At 35.8% G+C, this 22,667-nt stretch overlaps 1 protein-coding gene and 1 long non-coding RNA gene across 2 annotated transcripts in view; both read right to left on the reverse strand.

Moving 5' to 3' along the window:
* Positions 1 to 14,433: 14,433 nt before the first annotated feature.
* Positions 14,434 to 15,253, reverse strand: LOC149067565 (uncharacterized). The gene is made up of 2 exons (XM_089252412.1): positions 14,834 to 15,253; positions 14,434 to 14,598 (listed from the first exon to the last, which is right to left on the reverse strand). Exons 1-2 carry the CDS (start codon positions 15,251 to 15,253, stop codon positions 14,434 to 14,436), a joined length of 585 nt encoding a protein of 194 aa, XP_089108538.1.
* Positions 15,140 to 22,667, reverse strand: part of LOC149067566 (uncharacterized) — a 100,082-nt gene continuing 92,554 nt past the window's right edge. Inside the window, exon 6 of the long non-coding RNA XR_016195333.1 lies at positions 15,140 to 15,792. This is a non-coding gene — a long non-coding RNA (uncharacterized LOC149067566). The remainder of the gene's footprint in view (positions 15,793 to 22,667) is intronic.

Genomic DNA, 22,667 nt, shown 5'->3' on the forward strand with positions numbered 1-22,667 from the left:
ACGAAGGATGTAAAAATGGTAGCTTGATCAAACTGACTGGTGGGAACAGTAAAATAATAACAATGATTCAATCAAAAACTTTTAATCAAACATGTTATGAATATGTCAATTCATAAGTAATTTTTTGTTTTAGACTTTTTCTATTGATTACAAACTCAACACTGATTTTGTTCTCAGATATTTCAGTGATTTTAGGGTGCTTTTGGGGCACTGATTCTGAATTTGACATAGGTTTTATCAGATCGACTCTAGTTTTTGAGATAAATTGAACAACTTCTATCAAGATGCACATTGCAATACCAGCAATACCCATTTTGACAATAACAGGATTGCACGACACCTGGCCGGCCATCAGTTCATTTGCCCTTAACTCTTGCAACTTCTGGCTGTGGGGGGTACCTCAAAATGTTATGAACAATGGTCGGATTGCAAACTTTGGTGAATTTCAAGCTTCAGCGTATCCCCTATATGTTAGAAGTTCCTCAGGAATATTAACCAGGGGGGGGGGGGCACATGTTTGGTTTAATAAAGGTGAATTGCAAGTACATCCATATCATGACCATGGCATACTCTGATCTGTCGTTAAACAAGAATTTTTGTGCTTTCACCTCACAGCCAGAACACGGTGGACAGCATATTTAACATTTCTTGAGTGAGCTGTAGTTATTTGTTCAATTACTTCATTTTTTGTGATGGTTCCATGAATTATGAAATCGTGTAATGCTATAATTAAGTTATCATTTTGCCATGACTGGCTATTGTTTCCATTCTGCAACCAAATTTCCCATGTGTTGGATGTCATTAATTTTACATTTTTAAGTATTTTTTTCCCCTTTACCAAATAAAATTCCATTTCTTCAGGAATATTCATATCAATTTTCAAGTCATTCTGACAATCGTTCTTTTTTTAGTGTTTTGAAATCAGAATCTTAGTTATAATCACCCTGTATATCGTAAATCACTTCTAATTAATCTGCATTATTTATGCTTCATTAAATACATTATATTCACCTAATTTTTATTAGTTTTTGCAAAATAGCTTCCTAATTAAGTATACTGAAAGTAACTGGGAAAAAAAACCTTTATATATTATATAATTAATAATAACATTAAAAGAATTTTCAAACACACAGTAATCCATTGAGTTAAGCAAAAAATAATTAAATTGCAAAAGTTGGTTTTTGTTAAAATATAAGAAAAATTTATTGATTAATTAAATATGGGAATAGTGTTAGTTATATTAATAAACATTTTATTTTAATTATTAGAAGTTTGAATGATTTTTCAGAAATTTTATTGTTTTTAATGTTAATACTATTTGAAACCAAAAAAACATGGTTTAAACCAAAAAAACCGGATTTTTATCAACCCTGGACAGAGCACAACTTCGATCTATCGCCATGGCCAATTTACTACCGAGTGAGTTGTGGCAGAAGTGTGAGTGTGTGCCTGACAGTGTGATTATCTAGTGTTGTGTTTGATCATTCAATGCTGCCATTTATATTTAAAATTGTGAGTGAAGTGTAATGATTGAATATTTGTACCGTTGTAGGCCTGTTGCCTTTTTTTGGTGACTCTTATTAGTGGGAGATCAGCTCACATTTGCGCCTCAAAGTTGGAAACCACAGGAAACTTTCAGCCATCCACCACTGTGGCTAAAAGGAAGATTGCATCCTACATTAGTAGGATGGGGCACCAGAAAAAAAAGATTGCATCATACATTAGTAGGATGCAATTTTTTTTCCGGTGCCCCATCGTGCTGCAGCCAAAGATTTTGTAATATAGCCAAGAGCACATTGGAAGAAAATTTCTGAAGAAAACGAGGTAGTTTTCATCAGTCAGACATTGTGGAAGCAAATATGGTCCCAGAAGATTGCTGTTTATAATGCCACACCAAACAATTATTTCCCAGCGAACTTGATAAGCATTTGAACATGTTGCATAGGGATTGGAAGAATCCCAGGTACAGCTATATGGCTGTTGAAAACACATTCACGAGTAAACGTTGCTTCATCAGTTCATAGAATCCTATACAGGAAAGCGCTGTCATTGGAATGTTGTTGAAGCAGCCATTAGCAGAATTCTTTTCTTTGCGGATAATCTTCTGATGAAAGTGCTTGCACCTGTGTGTAAGGATACGGATGCAAGAACTCATCGTGCAAAATTTTTCAATTCAACAGTTATTGACTTAAATTTAATTCTTGTGCAATTGCTCATTGTTGGATCCAATTCAACCAACAACAACATGTTATTTTCGAAAGCCAGTGTTCTTACGGTCGATACTGGCCCAGCGTGTATGTTTGGTTGTGGTAATAAACACCCTGACTCATGTAATTGGTGGTCCAGTTGCAAAATAACTATATGGTCTGGGTGTTTTCACATTGGATACCATTGACTGTATAATCCTGCTGCTTGCAAGGCTGATCTGTGGCACTCATCTAATATAAGGTGCATGTCACAATATTCTTCTATGTTGAATGTCATCAAATTAGAAATTATAACAAAAAAAAAACCTGAGGCAGTACTTTCTTTCTAATAAAACAAAATGACTAACGCTTATCTATAACCTCTGTAAAGCTGGCGTTGTGACATGCGAAGAACAAATTCTGATTGTGTAAAAAAAGTTTTTTTCTTTTTCCTGAAAAGTGTGAGGGGAAAAAATGGTTTTTATATCCTTCTTTTTCTGGATTTCTGTGTGAGGGTAATACATTTTTTGCATTTTCAAAAATGCCAAGTTATATACATTTGGCGGATTTTGAAGTGACATCAAGTTTTAAAGCATTATAACTCATTGATTATGGATCAGATCAAAAAACAGGAAACACTTTTCTGTATCAATTTTTCACAAGGAATCGTGTGTAATTATTGGGTGGTCGAGTTACCACCAGTATACAACAAAATGGATTACATTTCAATGTTTAGACAAAATTGCAAATAAATAAATTTGGATTAAGTCACACATTTGTCGTAGAGGTGTTGAAAAAACAAACATGCATCCATGTTAGGCAAGCTACAAGAAATCCCGCCCTCGAAGACGAAACTGATTTTTTTGCAGCCGGTCCTTGTAAGATTGTGGCATCAGTTGGAGGATTGTCACAACTGAACCTGTGTAAATTAACTGTTAGAATATTATGTTAATGGACAAACAATTTATTTATTTCTGTTTTTGGTATCTGGCAACTCTTATTAGTCAAGTATTTAGTTTCAGAGTTTTGTCAACAGTACAGAAAACATGGCTGCTCAAGTTTGAACAGCAACAGATGTTGTCTCTCACTTTAAGTGTTTAAATCTCTATTAAATATGTGTGTCTGCCTTCAATTGAATATTCTGGTTATAATTACTTACACACATCATTAGTAATAAGGATATATCAACAGATCCAAAATAACAAGGTTAACCACCCAAGAGACTGCTTTTTTCCACTCTATATGCAAGTTATCACCGTACAGCAGTGTTTCTGAACCTAAGAACAAGTCAAATGTCTGAAACTGTTTGAGGGTCTACCAAGTTACAATGTGTGGGTTTGATTTTTCATTTAGACCATGGTTGGGTTTTTGCCAGAACAGTGGCAAAAATGGAAAAAAAATGTTGAAAATACTTATTACATTCTGGATTTTATGCAATTGTTAATTGTTGGAATGAAAATTTAATAGATATGGGTTTCTATTACAGTAGAATCTTGACTATCCAGTCTCCACATTACCCGGCTTAGATAAAAACTCATATGTAACTCACTCAATTCTTAGTGATTCAAAAGCCGGTTTTGGAGTGTGGCTATGCAAAATGAACCATTAGAATCTGCCCCGCTGTTTTAGCCACACCTCAAAACCAGTTTCTGCACGGGTCAGAGCATAAATGGAGGGGAAAGGGGAGAAATAGTCATCTATCAAGGACTCCTCAAAAAACTGTTTTGACTTTCATCTTAGGCCTACCTTTTGACATTTACATAATCATTATCAATAAAAAGTGAAATGAGTTTAAATAATTTTTGTAAGGCCGGGATTACACTATAAGCTTTAAAAAAGATATTTTACAAAACTAGAAAAAAAACCCAATAAGCTTGTTTATCACATTCACTCGAATATGCATGGTTGGGGTTGCATTTTTCAAGTTTCACAAAAGAACTTTTCTAAAACTTGTATAGTGTAATGCCGGCCTAAGAAATTAAACCTACTTTTTACTCTTATGCTTTGTTTATTGGGAGACATTAGGCCAGATAGTCCAGTTTACAGTGTAGTTATTTCTTTATTTTCCAATTAATATTATTGAAGAGGTCTATCACTTATGAGGTTTTTTCATTATCAATTGACTTTTTGTGTATTTATTCAAAGTATGTTGAACAACAAAAAATTTCCCACATTAAGAGCATTTCCTTTACATTTGTCTATTTTACCTCATCAACTCAAGTAGAATGGGAGAATTCATACTTGAAAAATAACAAATATACAGTTAATATAACTGTGCCTCTCTAAATGTACTTTCATCCTAGCTAAAACAGCTTCGTTGCCTTGTACGTATATGGCTTAATTTCTGGTGCTTTTCAAAGATTTTGCCACCTCTTTTTAAATACATAGACATTTATTATATTATTTTCTTTGCCTCAGTTTAAAATAAAAAGCTATTGTGTGATCTTTGCTTTTTGCTTTAAGAGATTCAAAAGAAAAGTCATCACAGAAAGTTAGTCTGTGGTGTGCTTAGTCAATTATTGTGGTCAAGAATGAAAGGACTAAAAAATGCAACTAACACTAATTTCTTTGACTTTATCAAAACTAATGAAATGATTAGTAATTTTCTCTATACTCTCATTTCAAAACTATTTATTTTAATTCTATATTAATAAAGGTTGTCTGCAGCACATGGTTTTGGAATAAAGCAGAATTCAATGAAAATATAAGCAACTGTGGCATTGGTCCCCCGTGTTTGACCAGGTTCTTCAGGTAAATGCTAAGTAGAAAACACCGATCTATATTCGTTGCACTCCTGTGTAATGGGTTTTGTTGAGAAAAATAAAAAACAAGTGCTTGATTATGTACTTGTTTACAAACAATTCTTGGTACATAGATTATATTCCAAGAAAATGGCTGATTAAAGGGAAAAATTCCAGTTTAAAAGATTGCACCTTTGCAGAGCAATTGAAGATTCTCTGAACTTGTTCCATAAAAGTTCAAATTCTATCAATTTTTGCCACTGGCAAAAATATTGCAAAAAGTATTTTTCCCCAGGGTCGGTTTTTTCCACTATGGCAAAATCTTACCAATCCAGATTTGAACTTGTGTAAATATTTGTAACATTAGTTGTATATCAGATTTGGACAAATTCCAGGTCATTGCAACTGAAAAATTGGTACTGGCGCCTAAAATTTTCTTTGTGTACTTACTGAATTGCAGGTTGAGAGCAACACAAAATGTTTGGAATTTATAGCAGCATATCTGCCAACGTGAAAGAAAGTCACTATGCCCTGAAAAAAAAGAAGCATTATTTTGGACCCTTTTGGGTAGAAATTTTTTTGGCACTTAGATTTTTTTTTCGATTTGTCTTTGACAAATTCCGTTACACAAAAAACCCTGTTGGCAATTACATGTTTCTCATTTAACCTATTTGCATCCACAAACGGAATATTCCATGCATTTTTGTTGTTTCTTATCACACAGTTGTTATTATAGTTTCTTGTAAACAAAAGCAGAATAGTCTGCTCATGCTGATTGTCACATCCCACAAAAATGTGAAACAATCACAGATACTTAATACTACTTAATAATTTATAATAAATTATACAAATTATAACTGGTTATAATTTGATGAGTGTTATCCAAAAAATGATTTTAAAGAGTATATAATTTCACTTTCCATAATTTTAAGACAGAAAATAGTGAGATAACTCTATTTAAAAAAGGGAAGATTTTTTTTAAATTTAAACAAGTATTTTCATTGCTCAATGAAATTTAGAGGAATAAAATTGAACTTTAACAAGTGAATCACATATCTAGTTGTGTATTGGCAAACACTGAATTCAAATATGTTACTTATTTCTTCACAAAAACAACCAAAGGCAATATTGCATTGGTACATAGCTGTGATGAAAATAATTTAATTTCGGTCTAACTCTCAAGTGTGCGTGCAGACCACTTATCATATCTTTGTAAACTATAGCTTATACAAATACAAATACAACACCACAACAGGCAAAATGCCCAACGAGGTGGCTGATAAAAAGATGCCCATAAAAATATGGTTGTCATATGTTTCAAAAATACAGCAACCCAATTAAAAATGCAATTAACACAAATTACAAACAATATATACACATGATAAAATATTATACAATGCCCATAAAGAATACTTATGGTTGTCTTATTCTAAGAATGGATAGCTTCCCGATTTACCCCAACATGTTTATCGTATTTCTTTTTAAACGTGTCAATTGTGTTACAATTTACTACCTCCGGGGGTAAGCTATTCCATTTATTAACAACCCTATTGGAGAAAAATAACCTGCGACACCATAACCTTGCATTGTCCCTCACCAATCGATACTGGTGTCCCCTTGTAAAAGCAGTCGATTGGCGGTGTACTAAAAGTTCATGGTCCATCCTATCCATCCCATTGAAAATTTTGAACACTTCGATCATATCTCCTCGACACCTGCGTTCATCCAATGTAAACATATTCAAAAAATGAAGTCTTTCTTCATAACTCAAGCCCTGTGTGCCAATAAGGACACGCGTAGCTCTTCTCTGCACCCCTTCAACCAAGTCTATGTCCCTCTGTAGGTATGGTCTCCAAAACCTTACAGCATACTCCAGTCCAGGACGAACTAAGCCTCGAAAAAGCGGAAGAATGACTTTAGGAGAACGCGAAGAGACCTTTTTGAAAATGAGACCAAGCATTCTATTCGATTTTTTGACAACCGCTGAACAATGTTCAGAAAACTTAAGTCGCTCGTCAATGAGAATTCCCAAATCGGTGACTCTAGTTGCATCCGGGATAGTGACACCATTCAACTCGTAAGAGAACCGTGGGTTGTTCGAACCAAAATGAGCGACCATGCACTTATCTACGCTAAACGTCATGCTCCATTCATTTGCCCATGCTGCAATCTTGTTTAAGTTGGTCTGGAGCAACTCCCTATCGCTTTCATTCCCGATTACCCCCATTAGCTTCACATCATCTGCGAATTTGCTAGTAATTCCATCGATACCCTGATCGAGTTTATCGATAAAAAGTGAAAAAAGTATGGGGCCAAGGACACTTCCCTGAGGAACTCCACTTGTGACGTCTGTCCAACCAGAGAATTCCCCGTTCACCATAACTCGTTGCGACCTATCTCTTAACCACGATTCTATCCAATTCAGCAAGTTGCCCCCTATTCCAATCTCGTGTAAACGCTTCAAGAGTTTGCCATGTTGGACCCGATCGAATGCCTTCTGGAAATCAAGGTAAACCACGTCGACATTTTTGCTCTTACCCAAAGCCTTAGTCACGTAATCATAGAAGCAAAGGAGGTTAGTTACACATGACTTTCCCTTCCTGAACCCATGCTGATTATCCGACAATACATTATTCTCGTCTATCCACTTCACAAACTGCCTTTTGATGATAATTTCCAAAATTTTCGCGAGGGAGCTCGTCAAACTCACTGGACGATAATTAGACACCACTTCTCTACTACCCTTCTTAAATATAGGAACAACGTTAGCCAGTTTCCAATCTCTCGGGACGATACCCTCAGCAACACTACTCCTGTATATCTGTGCGACTGGCCCCAACAATTCATTAGCACCTTCCCTGAGAACCCTGGGATAGATATCATCTGGTCCTGGTGCTTTGCTTGCACATACATTTCTTAGAAGATTTAGGACCTCCACGTCTTCCACTTGAATATCGTTGAGCGTTTTATTACCCCATGCAACACCCGTATATCGAATATCATTATCTCCATTAAAAACCGACGCGAAAAAGTCATTGAAAGCACTACACATGCCTACATTGCTCTCTACTTTTGAGCCTCCTATCGAGAGGGGGCCAACTGTCCCCTTACATCCATTATTGACGTATCGAAAAAATGATTTTGGGTCAGAGCCAATGTTATCCGCCAACCTAGATTCAACTTGCTTTTTACTATCCCTTATCGCTTTCTTCAACAGTCTTCTTTTATCAGTAAACAATGATAGGTCACCTCGTCCACTTTTATACTCTCTGAATGCTCTTTTCTTTTCAAGATAAAGGTTCCGCACGCTATCCGTGAACCATAGAGGGTGTGATGTACAAACACGCTTTTTTCGAACAAAGGGTATGACGTCGTGCAAAACAGAGGACAGCTTCGTACTAAATTCTTCCCATTGACTTACCACCCCTACTGATTCCAACCGGTCTTTGAAAACTTCCGCTAACCTTCTTCGCAAAACATCAAAGTTAGTTCTCCGAAAACAAGGAACCAGTCTTTTGTTATCAACCTTACCCGAGGAAAAGTTACAGAGAAATCTGACGATACGATGATCACTGGAAGAAAACTCTTCCCCCACCGAAACATGTTCAACTAGATCCTCAGAACTAGTAAGAACTAAATCCAAAATAGCAGTACCCCTAGTGGCTTCTGATACATGCTGATACAAAAAATTTTCGAGCACCAACTTAAGAAAGTCTCTTTCATACTGATTTCCAGATGAAAGGTTCTCCCAATCAATACCCGGGTAATTGAAATCCCCTAGTATGAGAACCCTCTTTCGCTTACACATGTAGGAAATTTCATCATGCATTTTGGCGATATAATTTTGATCCCTATTCGGTGGATTGTAACAAACCCCAACAATAAGCTTATGACGTCTTTTGTTCTCAAGTTCAACCCATATGGTTTCAATATCACTTCTCTGCACGTTACACTCTCTAGCCTTCAAACATGATTTCACGTATATCAACACTCCACCCCCTTTCCTATCAGATCTATTTCTCAAAAAAGTATCGTATCCGGAGATGTGTAAGAAAGATTCATCCCCATCGTTTGGCCAAGATTCTGTAATGGCTATAAGATCCAAGCCCTCCACAACTATCATAGTTTCTAAAAAATCTTTCTTGTTACCCAAGCTCCTGGCATTTATTAACACACATTTTAATTTGCCCGGTGGTTTGTTGTCAATCGAGAAGCCATCCAAGTCAGAGGTGGGTAATTCCCCGTCAGTACTGTTGTGATTATCATTAACTAACCCGCATTCCCGACTACGTGGTCTGGGAGTAAAAAACCTGACCTAAGACTATCGTAAACCTCCCAGACCCCTCTCTTATTTAGATGGATCCCATCCGAACGAAGCCACCTATCGGTAAATGCGGGAAGCTCCAAGAACGTGACCCCAAGTGAGGAGCAAATGTCGCTCCACAGAGCTTGAGAAATGTTGCTCCACAGGAATATGTATGTAATACACATTATATTTGTATGTTGGATCACATATCTGCCAAGACATTGAGGACACTTCATTCAAGTTCAGATTTTACAGGTGATCACTTTAATGTAAATACACTATTAAACTACACATTCATCTTATAAACATTCCTCAAAAGAAGTTCTAACAATTTTTTTTGCATGCCAATTTTCATTGATATATTCATTTAGGGTTACTAGATTCCAAAACTTAGAAATGAAGATGCATGTGTGTACACTCAACATGTTTGCAACAGGTGTCGCCACTATAATGATAAAAAAGTGTTTAAAAAAATTATTAACATTCCAACCTAGAATAGAGAGAATTTGCTTTCATATATGTTGTGGAGAGGTTGACGTTCTAATCCCTGGGGTGGGGGAGACTTCTTGCAGTAGCTTTGTGTGCTGTGGTCAGGGCCGCAACTAGATGCTTGGTCACCCGGGGCAAGCGAGCATTTTGACGCCCCTTGTAATGTTCAAGGAGAGCTTTTAGAATGAAATTTGCGCCCTCTTGAGTCCAGTGCCCAGGGCACCAGACCCGCCTGCTTCCCCCCCCCCCCTAGTTGCGGCTCTGTCTGTGGTAGTTTTATCATAGTCTCTGTTGTACCACCATATCAGGAAAGATTCTGACTAGGACCTAACTCTTATTTTCTTAACTCGGAACGCCTCAGAGAGAACATCTGTTGATACATTCTGCAAATATCACTGACCTGGGTACCATGTCCTCGACAGGGTGAGGAGCAAACATCAATGATGTGGTGGATGTTTGTAGAAAATAATCTATGGCTCGGAATAGTTTTTCTTTGTACAAGCAGTGTAGCTTATTTAAAGATACTACCCATTTGTTAAACTTTTTTGCTTAAGAATTGTTGAGCAGGCAGAAAAAACAGCAAAATTGGCGTGTGTCAAGACCTTGATCAAATTTTTAAGTATAGTCCTCCAAGCATGAGATGAGACTTTGTAATCTCATCTGATGTGACATAGCTTTCTTTTTGGTTAGGTAAAACAATATCACATTGACATTCGTTTGTCAGCGACTGAGGTTTCACTCTTAGCTTCATGTTCTAAAAAAAGAATGGAATCATCCATGATGTAGCAAGTCTCATCTCATACTTGGAGGACTATAGCTATGAAATGGTCTTGAAATTGAAACATACGAGTACAATCCCCTCTCCCGTAACCCTACATTCATTCCCTAATGTAAATGTGATTGTCTGTAAAAGTGCTGCCATTTGTGTTTAAAATTTACAAGTGGCAAATTGGCAGATGATTGCTTGTCTTGTATGCATGAACTGAATGTTGTGGGCCAGTGGAGAGCATGGGTTTCACAGGAGTATGCCAAACATCCCAGCTCTGCAACAGGTTGTGGGAGCCATTGTTGAGAGACTTTTCTATGGGAACACTTGACCATATTCATGACTTAAAGTCGATAACCATAGAAAAAACTCAATCACCCACAGTGGTGGCTCTATATAAAGAGAAACAAGGTACTACTTTAAGAGCTTTGTGAAGGCTTCACAGATGAGATGATTAAAAAATTTTCTTCTCTAATAAAAATTAATCTGAATTAATCAACAAATCTACCATTTCTGGTCTTTGCTATTTTAAGGGCTCATTAATAAAAAAATTGCCTCAGACTTTGAAAATGTGACCACCACTGTGCCATCTGCTGAGATTAAACCCAAGCTTTTGATGTGAAGCTATCATGGTTATATGTGACTATACAGTAGACAAAATATAGTCAAACCTTGTTCAAACAAACCCACGTAATAGTTACGGACCTGTAAGGATCTCGTTCTAAGTTAGGGCCTCACAAAAAATACTTTTTGGAACCTTTTCAAGGGGCCCCAACTAAAAGTTTTCCCTGCGGGCTCCTGAGAATGCATGCTACAACCCTGGATTCTTAGATGCTAATACAAAAGGAAATGATAAATTCCTTTTGTAATTCCTTCCCTAAAAAGGTTTAAATCCTTTACACAACTATTGTGTGTTAAAATATATGTAGTCTTCAAAGGAAAATAATTGAAGTTGGGCTAGTCATGACGAAGAACCCCCAAGTCAGCAAAATCATCCGAGATCGATTGGTAACTATTTTTTCTCCAAAGATGGCACCCATTGTGTGCGGAAACTATTGTGAACATAGGGCTGAGAGAAAACATGCCAATTTCATCAAATAATTTCCAGATTACACCAAAACCACTGGGTACACTTCACAAGTAGGCTACTGTTTGTGTTCATTTTGTGTGAGAGGAAATACTTTTAAAAATACAAAATAACTATCTTTTTGTATGTTATGTGTGTGTGTGTGTGACCCACATAAAATAAAAGTTCAGTCATAAATGTACATCTCAGAAAGATCAACATGAAACAAGACAAATTTTTATGCACATTATTATATTTTAAGTACATTATACATGAAACACATTCAGTTTCCACATATGTATGAAAAGATGCCATATACAGACATTCTGCATTCAAGAAAATTTTTTTAATCAATTTCACTGCAGTCACAGTTGCCCAATAATAAGTATATTTGAGGTGGGAGGTATAATTTATATTTGAAAGGATCTTACAAGAATATGCCGATAACCAGGCATTTTAATAATTCATGAACAAAATACGGATAACACATTCAAAGGGAATATATGAGGCTGAAAAATGCAATAGTTTCTATTATTCAATTTTTATTGTATAGTCATCACATTTTAATATATTCATTCCATGTATAAAATACTCTGAATTTTTTTTTTTGATGGAACAAAGATTTCATAATTTTGAGGCTAGACTACATTTTGAATAAAATCAATTTTATTTAATGAAATTTTCAAGATCCTTATATTTTATACAGAAACCCGAAACTTCAAGACTCAAATTCCTGAGATTCCATTGTAATATATATTAGTGATTTCCAAAACAATAATGCCCTCATCCTTTTTTTCAACAGCTATCTTTTTTCCCTACTGAATTTTGATATCATAGAGGACAGGTTCTTTTCAAACCCTCTGCATAAAATTTCTAACCAGTTCCAGAAAATTTCTGAATTGCAAACCCCTAATATCAACATGGTTTCACAGTGGACTTACAATTTGAGGAACATTCAAACTCAATGAAGCCATCAAAAACTCTAAAAGCAGTTTTTGCTCCAAAACATGATTTGTATAAATTATAACTCTCTCTCTACTAGAGTCTCCTTTAACTCATTTTGAGTCATTATATCAGGAATTACTTGTCTACAATCATTTCCATGATCTCCTTCAATATTAGGTTGGTTTACTAAAATTCTTTTTTTACTTAATAAATCTGGTTGCCGAGAGGATTTTGATCTCATTATTTTCATCAACACTCTTGCAAACCATCAAATCTCTTGACCCCCCCCCCCAAATAAATATATTTACAGACTATTAGTGAAAATTATATATATATATTATATTAAAAGTTTTGAATATAGTTTTTTTTAATCATTTCGTTTTGAATAAACCAGCATCCCAAAAGAGGAACAAGCCAATTCTGTAAACTTAAGCAAACGATTGTTTTGTTTTCTGCCCATGCTCAAAGTATTTACAAAATGATCAAATGAATAATGGTTCCAGAGAATCAAGCTATTATATATTCCTTGCAGTCCTCCACCACAAATCCAATAAACTACGTTTTAGTATAATTTATATCATTTGAAGTTCAATATATAACTTTATAACAATTCAGATTTCTTACTCATTGATATAAAAAGGTAAATATGCAAATTAACAAAATAATTAATCGAAGACTGGAAATTTAACTATTTTTGCTCATGGTTAATTTACAACAAGGAACGTTGCATTCCTTGTGTTATAGCAAAGAAGTTTGATATATCAAACAGTTATGAGACTGGTATTGGGGACAGGCAGACATTTCAACTTTTTCTGGGGGGGGGGGGCAAAGAGAACATAAATGTAGAATGTATGTATCCTACCTATCTCCAAATGATGGGCCTGTATTGGGATATCAGATACAAATCAGCAAGCATGTTCTCAAGAAAAAGGAAATGCCGCTCATAAATAATTTAAAACATTCATAAAAGATTAAAAACGAAAATTTTATATATGAAACCTAAGGAATTGTTCCATTGTACGTAAAATAATATATACATGTTTCTAGGTTAAATGACAGTGCAAAATAAAAAAACTGGACAAAAAAATCTCTTGAAGTCTGTACACCATGAAACTGTCAATAAAAACTACACGTAAAATGTCATTTCAATATCGAAGTCTTTGCATTATTTCATATAGTTTGCAAAGGCAATATTATTTTTAATGTTGTGGAAACAAAAATTCGGCTGGTCGAAAAAGCAGCGTTACAAATATTTATTTCAAACAGGATGAAGCAGAAGTAAATCAAACACAAAAAAACTATCTCAAGCTTCAGCTTGAATTCCTCCCAAAAAATTATGCACTCTTACTGAATTAATGTTACAAAAAATGCATTAAGTTTATTAGTCTTTCCATTTTTTTTCCACACTAGACTATAAACAGAAACCTATCCCATAAATAAAAGAAAAAAAAAATGCACACACTCACATTTATTCCATGTGCTAACCAACAAAAAAAACTTGATTATGTACATAATGAATGAAAATTTATTGCATTTTGAAAAAATACTTTTTTTATTTGAAAAAAATTTTACCTAAATTCTTCAATAAAAAAAAATAACCCTTTCTCTCATCTAGAGTTTTTAATTTTTGACCTGTATCAGTATTCGTAGCTTGTTGCGGTTTTTAGACTCTCGTACATTCTTAAATAACTTGGCTTTGATGAGTAGTCATTTTTGGAGCCTTTGGGACATATTTCAGTTCTGATATTCTAACTGGCACACTATAGGCACCTGCTGATGTGAATACTCCTCTTACAGGTTCCTTGGTCTTTGAAGTAGATCTGCTAACTACTCCAGGGCAAGGAATTTTTAGCTGGCCAGACTCCTCCCAGTACTACCACTTCAGGAACAAATTTTGGCTAGAAATAACAGTGATGTCTGCAATATACTGCAAACTACAGTCTTGTTGTTTTGAGGACTTCTGCCATTTGCACACTCTGTAACAGGACACAGATTAAACAAGACTTCGGGATATGATGTTCTTTTTCAGATGGTTGCTGCTCTACTGGAGGAGTCATCGTGAATGAAGCAACCACGAATGTTTTCATATGTGTCGGGCTCTGTAACAAAAGTCTTACAAGAACTTAAAAATATGGATTTATGTATAAAAATAAAACATCTGGGCTCTCGATATCAATGACGCAACAAAATATTAGCAATGTCATTTATATTTATTCTTTTTTGTGGCTCTTTTTCAAAGCACAACTTCATTGCTTTCATTACAGAAGTATCTGAGAATGATGGATCTCTGTCAAATATTATATCTCTGTTCAATATGGCATATTTTTTATTTACCGATCCTTCAAATAATTCATATGGATACTTTTTGTATACTAAATAGTACATTATGATACCTAGTGCCCATATGTCACTCTTGCTAGATATTCTGTATTTGGAAACCTCTGGCGTTTCTGGATTTCCACGTATAGGATTCACAGCTTCGGGTGACAGAAAATCCAATGTTCCTGTTTGGAAATCCCTTTCGATGTAAGTTTTACCAGATGGTAACATAGTGGCACATCCGAAATCTGCTAATTTTAGTTTGTTTCCAAAAACAAGGAAATTACTGGGTTTTATATCTGAATGAACAATGTTGGCATTATAAATGGTTTGAAGGCACCTCACCATCTCCTTTACAAAGTGCTTTACGAAAGTATAATCCCACTTTTGTCTTTTTGATAACAGCGTTTTGAAGTCGGAATCGGCAAGTTCCATTACTATCAAAAGTCTACTGGGAGTTTTTTCATGATTGAATATATGCACGACATGCTCACTGGAAAGATTTTTTAGCATATTCACTTCATTCCCAAGCATTTCTCTCAATGTGAGTGAATTTATATCACGTAAATTCACTGTTTTAATCGCAACTTCTTTTCCTTTATCCTCCGTTGCAGCATAGACGATCGTGGTTTGTGTTTCAAATATTTTATGGTTAACAGTGTATATTTTATTGTTAACAACAATTGTATGTGCTCTTTCCATTATGAGAAGTTATAGAATGAATTGACGAATAAAGATCTAGTATTTAAAATTTGAATTTAATTTGACATAAATAAACTTACAATTTTTGCCATCAAATAAGTACATGGTTGGATTTCACATTTCAGACTGGAATAAGGATCTCTCTCTTTGGTGGCTATAGCTGACTTGCAGTTTTTGAAAACAGATTGACCATATTCGCTCGACAAAAATACGAGAAATTGGGCTTCGAAATACGGGACATTGCCAAAATTAAGCAAAGTTGCCAATTCGTGCTAAAATCACAGAAAATTCACTTCAAATTACAGGGAACTAAAATGAAAAACAAATATGCGAGATGGATACTCTCATTTTTTGTCGTAATATAATTTCTAAGTCGGGAAGAAAATTTTATTCGTCGATTTGAAAAATAAAATGAAAAAAGCAAGTTGGGTTCGTAACAAATTTCTGAAAATACGGGACGTACGGTCACCTCACCCAGACGTCCCGTTTAAGGCATACAGTGCCGTATTATAGGAGTATCAAAGGAACAGCTTTGGTATAAGGGACAGGTTGGCGATTTTTGGCGCCAAATATGTCCGACGGTCCGAGAAAAAGCCGCCAGACACTACGTGCGCCAGAAAACAAATCGCCAGCATAGAAAACAGTAAAAACAATAGGTATAAACAAAAATATGTGCGCCGACGACAACTAAATGGCTATAAATATTTCTGCACTTTTAAATAAAAATTTAATTAAATTTTCATCTATTTGTCACCATGTTCCACAAGTATGTTGATGGTTCTTCTTGGCTACCAAATTTTTCACCAACTACTGCAGCTGGGATGCATTTTCTCAACCCATTTTTGGCAGATTTTTAACGAAATTGCACACAAATTTAGCATATGATTACTGGTTACTTAAAATACCTGAGCAGTTTCAAAAAAAATGGAAAAATTATATGAATTTTGATTTTTGAAAAATCAAAGTGAATTTCTTTGTACCTTTTTTTTTTTGAAATAGTATGACCTTTTCATCATACTTTTCTATTTCCTAAAATTATAATTTTTTGGAGAGGGTGATTTCCCCACCCCCAGCTTTTACAAAAATTTAAAAAGTAACAGTAAGTGAAAATAAATAAATAAAAAGTTAAAGTATAAATAAAAAATTAAATAAATAATAAAAGTATAATAAAGTACAATAGAGAAATGGAGAAACAAGGTTAAATATATACATATATTGGGTATATGTTCTTCACCCCTGCCCCGGAAGTAGTTGAAATGATGAACTTCTTGCAAAAATTTGAAAATTACTTGAAAAATATTTTAAACATATCCAAATCAGTCAAAAATGGGTTTATAAAAATATGGATTCAGAGGCCACAGTAAAGCAATTTTCAAAGTAGTAGCTGGAGGACAAAAAAAAAATATTGCTCATAAAACATAACTTGTTAATAATTATAACAATTTCAACATGTTATCTGGATTTGTATTCTAATAGTCTCGATTTTTTTTTTTTGCCTTGAACTGACACAAATATTTTTTATTTTTCCGTTTTCCTAAAGATCATGGAAAAAGGCAGCTTTGGGAAATCGATCTTTGGAGAGAAGGCCTCTGATTACTCCAAAATTTGCTCTAAGCATTTTACAGAAGACAGTTTTGATCGGGAGAAGTTCATGGCTACAAAACGCTTGTTAGAAAGTCACCAAACAAGCGGAAAAGTGATGAAAATTCAATGTGCCTAGTACGAGTAATGCAGGTAACAAAACACAGTTTTCTGTTGTAATCCAGCTTAAACTATGTATTTTTTCATAGATGAATTTTATTCTTCTCTGTCATAAGAAAAATATCTCAAAATGCAGATGCGAAAACTCGACATTTTTCTCTTAACACAAAACTTTGTTTTATGTTTTCATGTTGATTTACGTGAAACTGATGCTTGTCACTAATTTTACTGTTAACATATTTTGCAGTGGCCAAAAACAAAAAGAAATACTATCTTGGAGATTTTGGTTCTGATGGTATCAAGTTCACTGCCCATAAGCTACTGAAGCTTTGAAAATAGCTAACCACAGGATAAGCTAATAATAGCTAAATTACTTCATTGGGCAGAAAAAAAAGAAGAAAGTCAGTTGAGATAAAAATCAGTTCTCTTCAAGAAATGCTGGAAATCATGAGGAAACAGTCTTCAATCTCTGATGCTGCTTCTAATATGTTAGAGGTATGGTTGCATTATTCATGAGGTTATTCTATATAGACCTACAGTCAATTTTCTATTAGTTGAACTCTGATGACTCAAATATCTGCTTGAGTTGAACTTTTCTTCCTTTAAGCCGAAGTTTTTGGTTTGAAATTAAATTCATTATCAGAGTGAAGAATTTAGGTATGGCATATATTTAAGATATGCTTTTTTAAGGATGACGCCACTCTTCGCTACCATACGAAGGTTTTCTAACAACTGGCTGTTGCGAAGATATATTTTGGAAAAAGAGAAAATTCAACTGCTCCTGCGGGGAATCGAACCCACGTCCTTTCACTTTCCGGGTCAACACCCTAGACCACCAGACGTCATCCTTGTATCAGTCGCCATCTGGTGGCAGCGTCAGCGGTTGTGAGGCTTGGTCTGGTCCGGCCGTCCATGTACGGTCCCTTTCATTGTACACGAGCTCCAAGGAAAGATTGAGAGATTCGGTGCCTCTGTAGTCTAGTGGTCTAGGGCATTCACCCGGAAAGTGAAAGGACATGGGCTCGATTCGCCGCAGGGGCAGTTGAATTTTCTCTCTTTCCGAAATATATCTTCGCAACAGCCAGTTGTTAGAAAACCTTCACATAGTTCAGTGCCATATAAAAATTTTCAGAACCAATTCCTGAAATGTTGAAAATAAACATCCGCTTGTTATTGAAAATAAACCGCTCCTTTATTAGGTACTTGTTTTTTCTGATAGTCGTTTTCACCTTTGTTATAGTTTTCATTGCCTGGTCCAACAGCAGAACTTACGAAAGCTCAAAAATGGAAAAATATCCACAAGAGTTTGGAGCGTTTGCCTTAACGTTAGTTTTATTCAAGCAAAGCATGAGGAACACAATTTATAAGTTCATGAGGAAGACATCAAAAAAATGCATGTTTATTTGCAGCAACGTGTTTATGCATCATGTTTATTTGCAGCAATGTGTTTATGCATCATGTTTATTTGCATCTTATTTACATCGTGTTTATACATCAGTTATTTGCATCATATATCATCAAAACTATTGAATAAACAATTTGATGTTTGACTTTTGAAAATTTTTGAGTTGAATTTTGAAGGGATAAAAGTGATATTTGTGAAATAAAAGTCGGTGCCACAGGCACACAATATCTAATAAAGAGTTCTTCACTGTGTTTGCTTTATTATATCACTCTTGAGGTTTTATGTTTCATAAGTATTCAAAGTTCACTTAATGTAACTTAATCTTTGTAAACAATCTGTGAAGGTTTTAATTTAAATTTTCATTTAACTTTTTAACCACTACAAACTAATTAACCGTATCCACTTAAAATAATTTAACCTTGTGATTGTTTGTTACATATGAGATTTCCCCCAAAAGGAAAAAATATTTTCAGGACAAAAACATTATTGTAAATTAGGATAAGATTTTAACTTCTGAAAAATTATTTTAAAAACCAGTAAACTTAAAATTATTTCTTTCAGACATTCTGAATTTTCATCAATTTGTTCTAGAATTCTTTCATTAAATCAAATATTTTTCATTCTAGAATTAATCGTCTTTCATAGTTTTCATCCATTTTCTGAAGGTACTCTGCATACCACGACAAAAAGCTCCGCGGGCAAAATGTCTGACAGTGTGCGATTACGAACTCGCCAAATTACGAAGCGCGTAAGATAACCGCCAAACATGGCAGCTTTGCTGATATAAGTCACGTGGTACACTCTGAGCACCTGTTCGGAACAGCGCGTGAATGGGCTTTCGCTCTCTACTTATATTTCTTCTCGATGCGTTCAACTGGATAAAATATGAACTAGACTGCTTATATAAAAATATTGAAGTTCAAAACTGTTCCTATTCAAAATTCATGCATACTTAACATTTATTACTTGGTTAAAATCATAAGGAATTATTCAATTAAAAACAAAAGTTAACACAGCTGACGTGACAGCACTGCGAGCAGCACGATTGACTAGATAACAGGCATGGCAAAGGCAATCGTGAGATCACAGCACGAGACGAGTATTTACACTCATGTCCATAAGTTAAGGATAATGCCAGCTCCGGCAAATAAAGGTTCAGAAACAAAACAAACGTTACTTATTCATAAAGCCCATTTATTAAACAAAAGTAAAAAACAAAAAACGATGGTGTATGTATGATGGGTCTAGCTCAACTTGTCGCGGGACAATTCGTCGCATTCAGTTTGTCGCAGCGTCAATTCGTCGTGCTACAAACTCGTCGCGGTACAAATTTGTCGCAGGCTCATTTCGTCGCGGTACAAATTTGTCGCAGACTCATTTCGTCGCAGTACAAATTTGTCGCAGACTCATTTCATCGTGACAAATTTGAATTGCTTTAAAATTTATATGTTTGTTGTGATCTTATAAATAGGGTAGTTGCTTTAGGCGTAAAAAATGGAACTAATTTTTCTCATTTATTGGAAATGTTCCCCCTTCCCATCTGTTTTAATTTTTAACAGATGAAGGAAAGTATTCATTGAAGTCATTAAATTTTCAAAATTTAATTTTTACTATATAAGCCGCATTTCTGTCGGGACTTCCATTTCTCGCAGTGAGGGATGGTGAAGAGCTCACCCAAATAAAAAATTGAGATCAAATAAATTTTTAAATTTTAATTTCCACCGTATAAGCCGCATTTCCCACTTTTTGTCGGGATTTGAGTCCCTGAGTACGGGTTTGAGTCCCTTATAAACGGAATGTATGGCGGTTTTCATCCCCCCCCCCTCTTCAATGTTTCCTTCATGTCGGCACCTTTGACTGGCCAAGGATGCCAGAAATGTTTGAAACTTGTGGGTTCTTGTCTTGATCTCGAAGTAGGGAATTTTGGTTTCTGAATCATTTCTCTGGGTGCTCATACCCATTCCATAAAGTACCCTGGGCACCAACAGCATCTCTGTCTCTGACACCACTGCAAATGTCAATCGATTTTTTATATTTTTTTTTTCAACTCTAAAGTAACAACTCTCGAGTGAAAAGAATGAAATCAGACTTTCAATTAGCCCATTGTATGTAACTTCGTGTACATGACACTCGAAATTAAAATTAATCGTTAAAGATAGGCTCACTGTAATTTGGGGAATATCATACAAACCGAATATTTTTCACATGATATTGAAATTTTATCACAGCAAAAATCAATTATTTAAGATTTCAAATTTTTCTAACCGAATTTTCAAATATAATTAAACTTTTATATGCAGTTAACTTTTTAAATGTAACTGATATTGTAATTTTAATTTCGATGACCTTTCTGCATTGACAAAAATTAATTATTTTCAGTTAACTGCGTGTACACTTTTGTTCATGTTTTTATTTCACGTGTAAGACAAAAATCTACATACAAGCTCGCGTGGAACATGTACAGTGAAGAATCGACGGTTCGATGAATTGATTCTGCGCTGTAATATATAAATTGACGTCACGACGAATTGACACGGCGGCAAACTTGTTCAGCTATGAATTGGAGCTGCGACGAATTTGTATCGCGACGAATTGACACTGCGACAAATTTGTATCGCGACGAATTGGAGCTGCGACAAATTTGTAACGCGACGAATTGACACTGCGACAAACTTGTACCGCGACGAATTGAGGCGCGACGAGTTGAGTGCGACAAATTGACCGGCTACGATGTATGATACCATTCATAAAAACTACGATTTTTGCTCCCTGGAGCAATTGTAAAAAATATCTCCTTTACAAAAACTTACTATGATGGTTAATACATTGTATGTCTCCCATGCGATGAAATACAGTCCGTACAACGCCTAGGCATGCTGAGTATCAAATTATCGATCTGATCTTGGGGAAGATCACTCCACTCAGCAAGCAATGCTCTCCGAAGTTCCGGTACACGTGTAGGAGGTGGTTGACGGGCTGCAACTCGTCGGCCAAGCATGTCCCACACATGCTCTATCGGATTCAAGTCAGGTGAGAATGCTGGCCATTCCATACGGGTTATATCCTCAGATTCAAGGCATTCGTTTACGATGTTTGCTCGGTGAGGACGGGCGTTGTCATCCATAAACACAAATTCTGCGCCCATGGCACCCCTAAACAAACGTACATGTTGTTCCAGAATGATGTCCCGATAAATTTGGGTTTTCATGATTCCGGTTTGAACATGCAGATCTGTTCTGGAACCCAGTATAATTCCACCCCAAACGAGCAATGCTGCACCACCGTAACGGTGTCGTTCAATGATGTTGTCTTGGTGGTAACGGGTATCTGGCGTTCTCCATATGAAAGTCCGACGTGAATCAGACTGCAAGCTAAACCTGGACTCGTCGGAAAACATCACACAAGCCCACTGTGACGATGTCCACATTGCATGTTCTCTACTCCAGGCTAATCGCTGCTGATAGTGAGTTGCCGTGAGCGGAACACGTCTGACAGGCCTGCGAGCATATAGACCAATATCTCTCAAACGTCTGTACACGGTTTACCTTGAAACTGTGGCTGCAGATAGCTGACGAGACAGGTCGGATGCTGTGCTCCGTCTGCTTCTTTTGGCAGTTACTGCCAAATACCGGTCTTCATTCGGCGTTGTAACTCGGGGGCGACCTGTCGTACTGTAACGTCTACTGACATTTCCGTTATCTTGGAATCGTTGCCAAAGCCTAGAGATGACACTTTGGGCAATTCCAAGTTTCTTGGATACTTCCATCTGAGTACGCCCACATTCCAGGCGGCCGATAATTCTACCACGTAAAAAATCATCCACATACGTCCTCTGTGTCATAACTATTCGCTTATGGCACTGAGCGCCTTACAGAACAATTCAGAACGTTTACTCTTGTGAACAATTTTACTTCTTTGCCACCATTCTTTATATACCCCCCTCTTACTAGAACTCCTTAATACACAGGCTGGCGCATGCGGCATTCTGGTCCTTTTTGTAGCACTGCTTACTATCATCGCATTGTAGGGTCCTTTCAACGC

Source organism: Pholcus phalangioides, unplaced genomic scaffold (assembly GCF_987345545.1).
Source record: "Pholcus phalangioides strain wild (caught in Gottingen) unplaced genomic scaffold, Ppha-v1.0 ptg000029l_1, whole genome shotgun sequence".
In the NCBI taxonomy this organism is placed as follows: Eukaryota; Metazoa; Arthropoda; class Arachnida; order Araneae; family Pholcidae; genus Pholcus; species Pholcus phalangioides.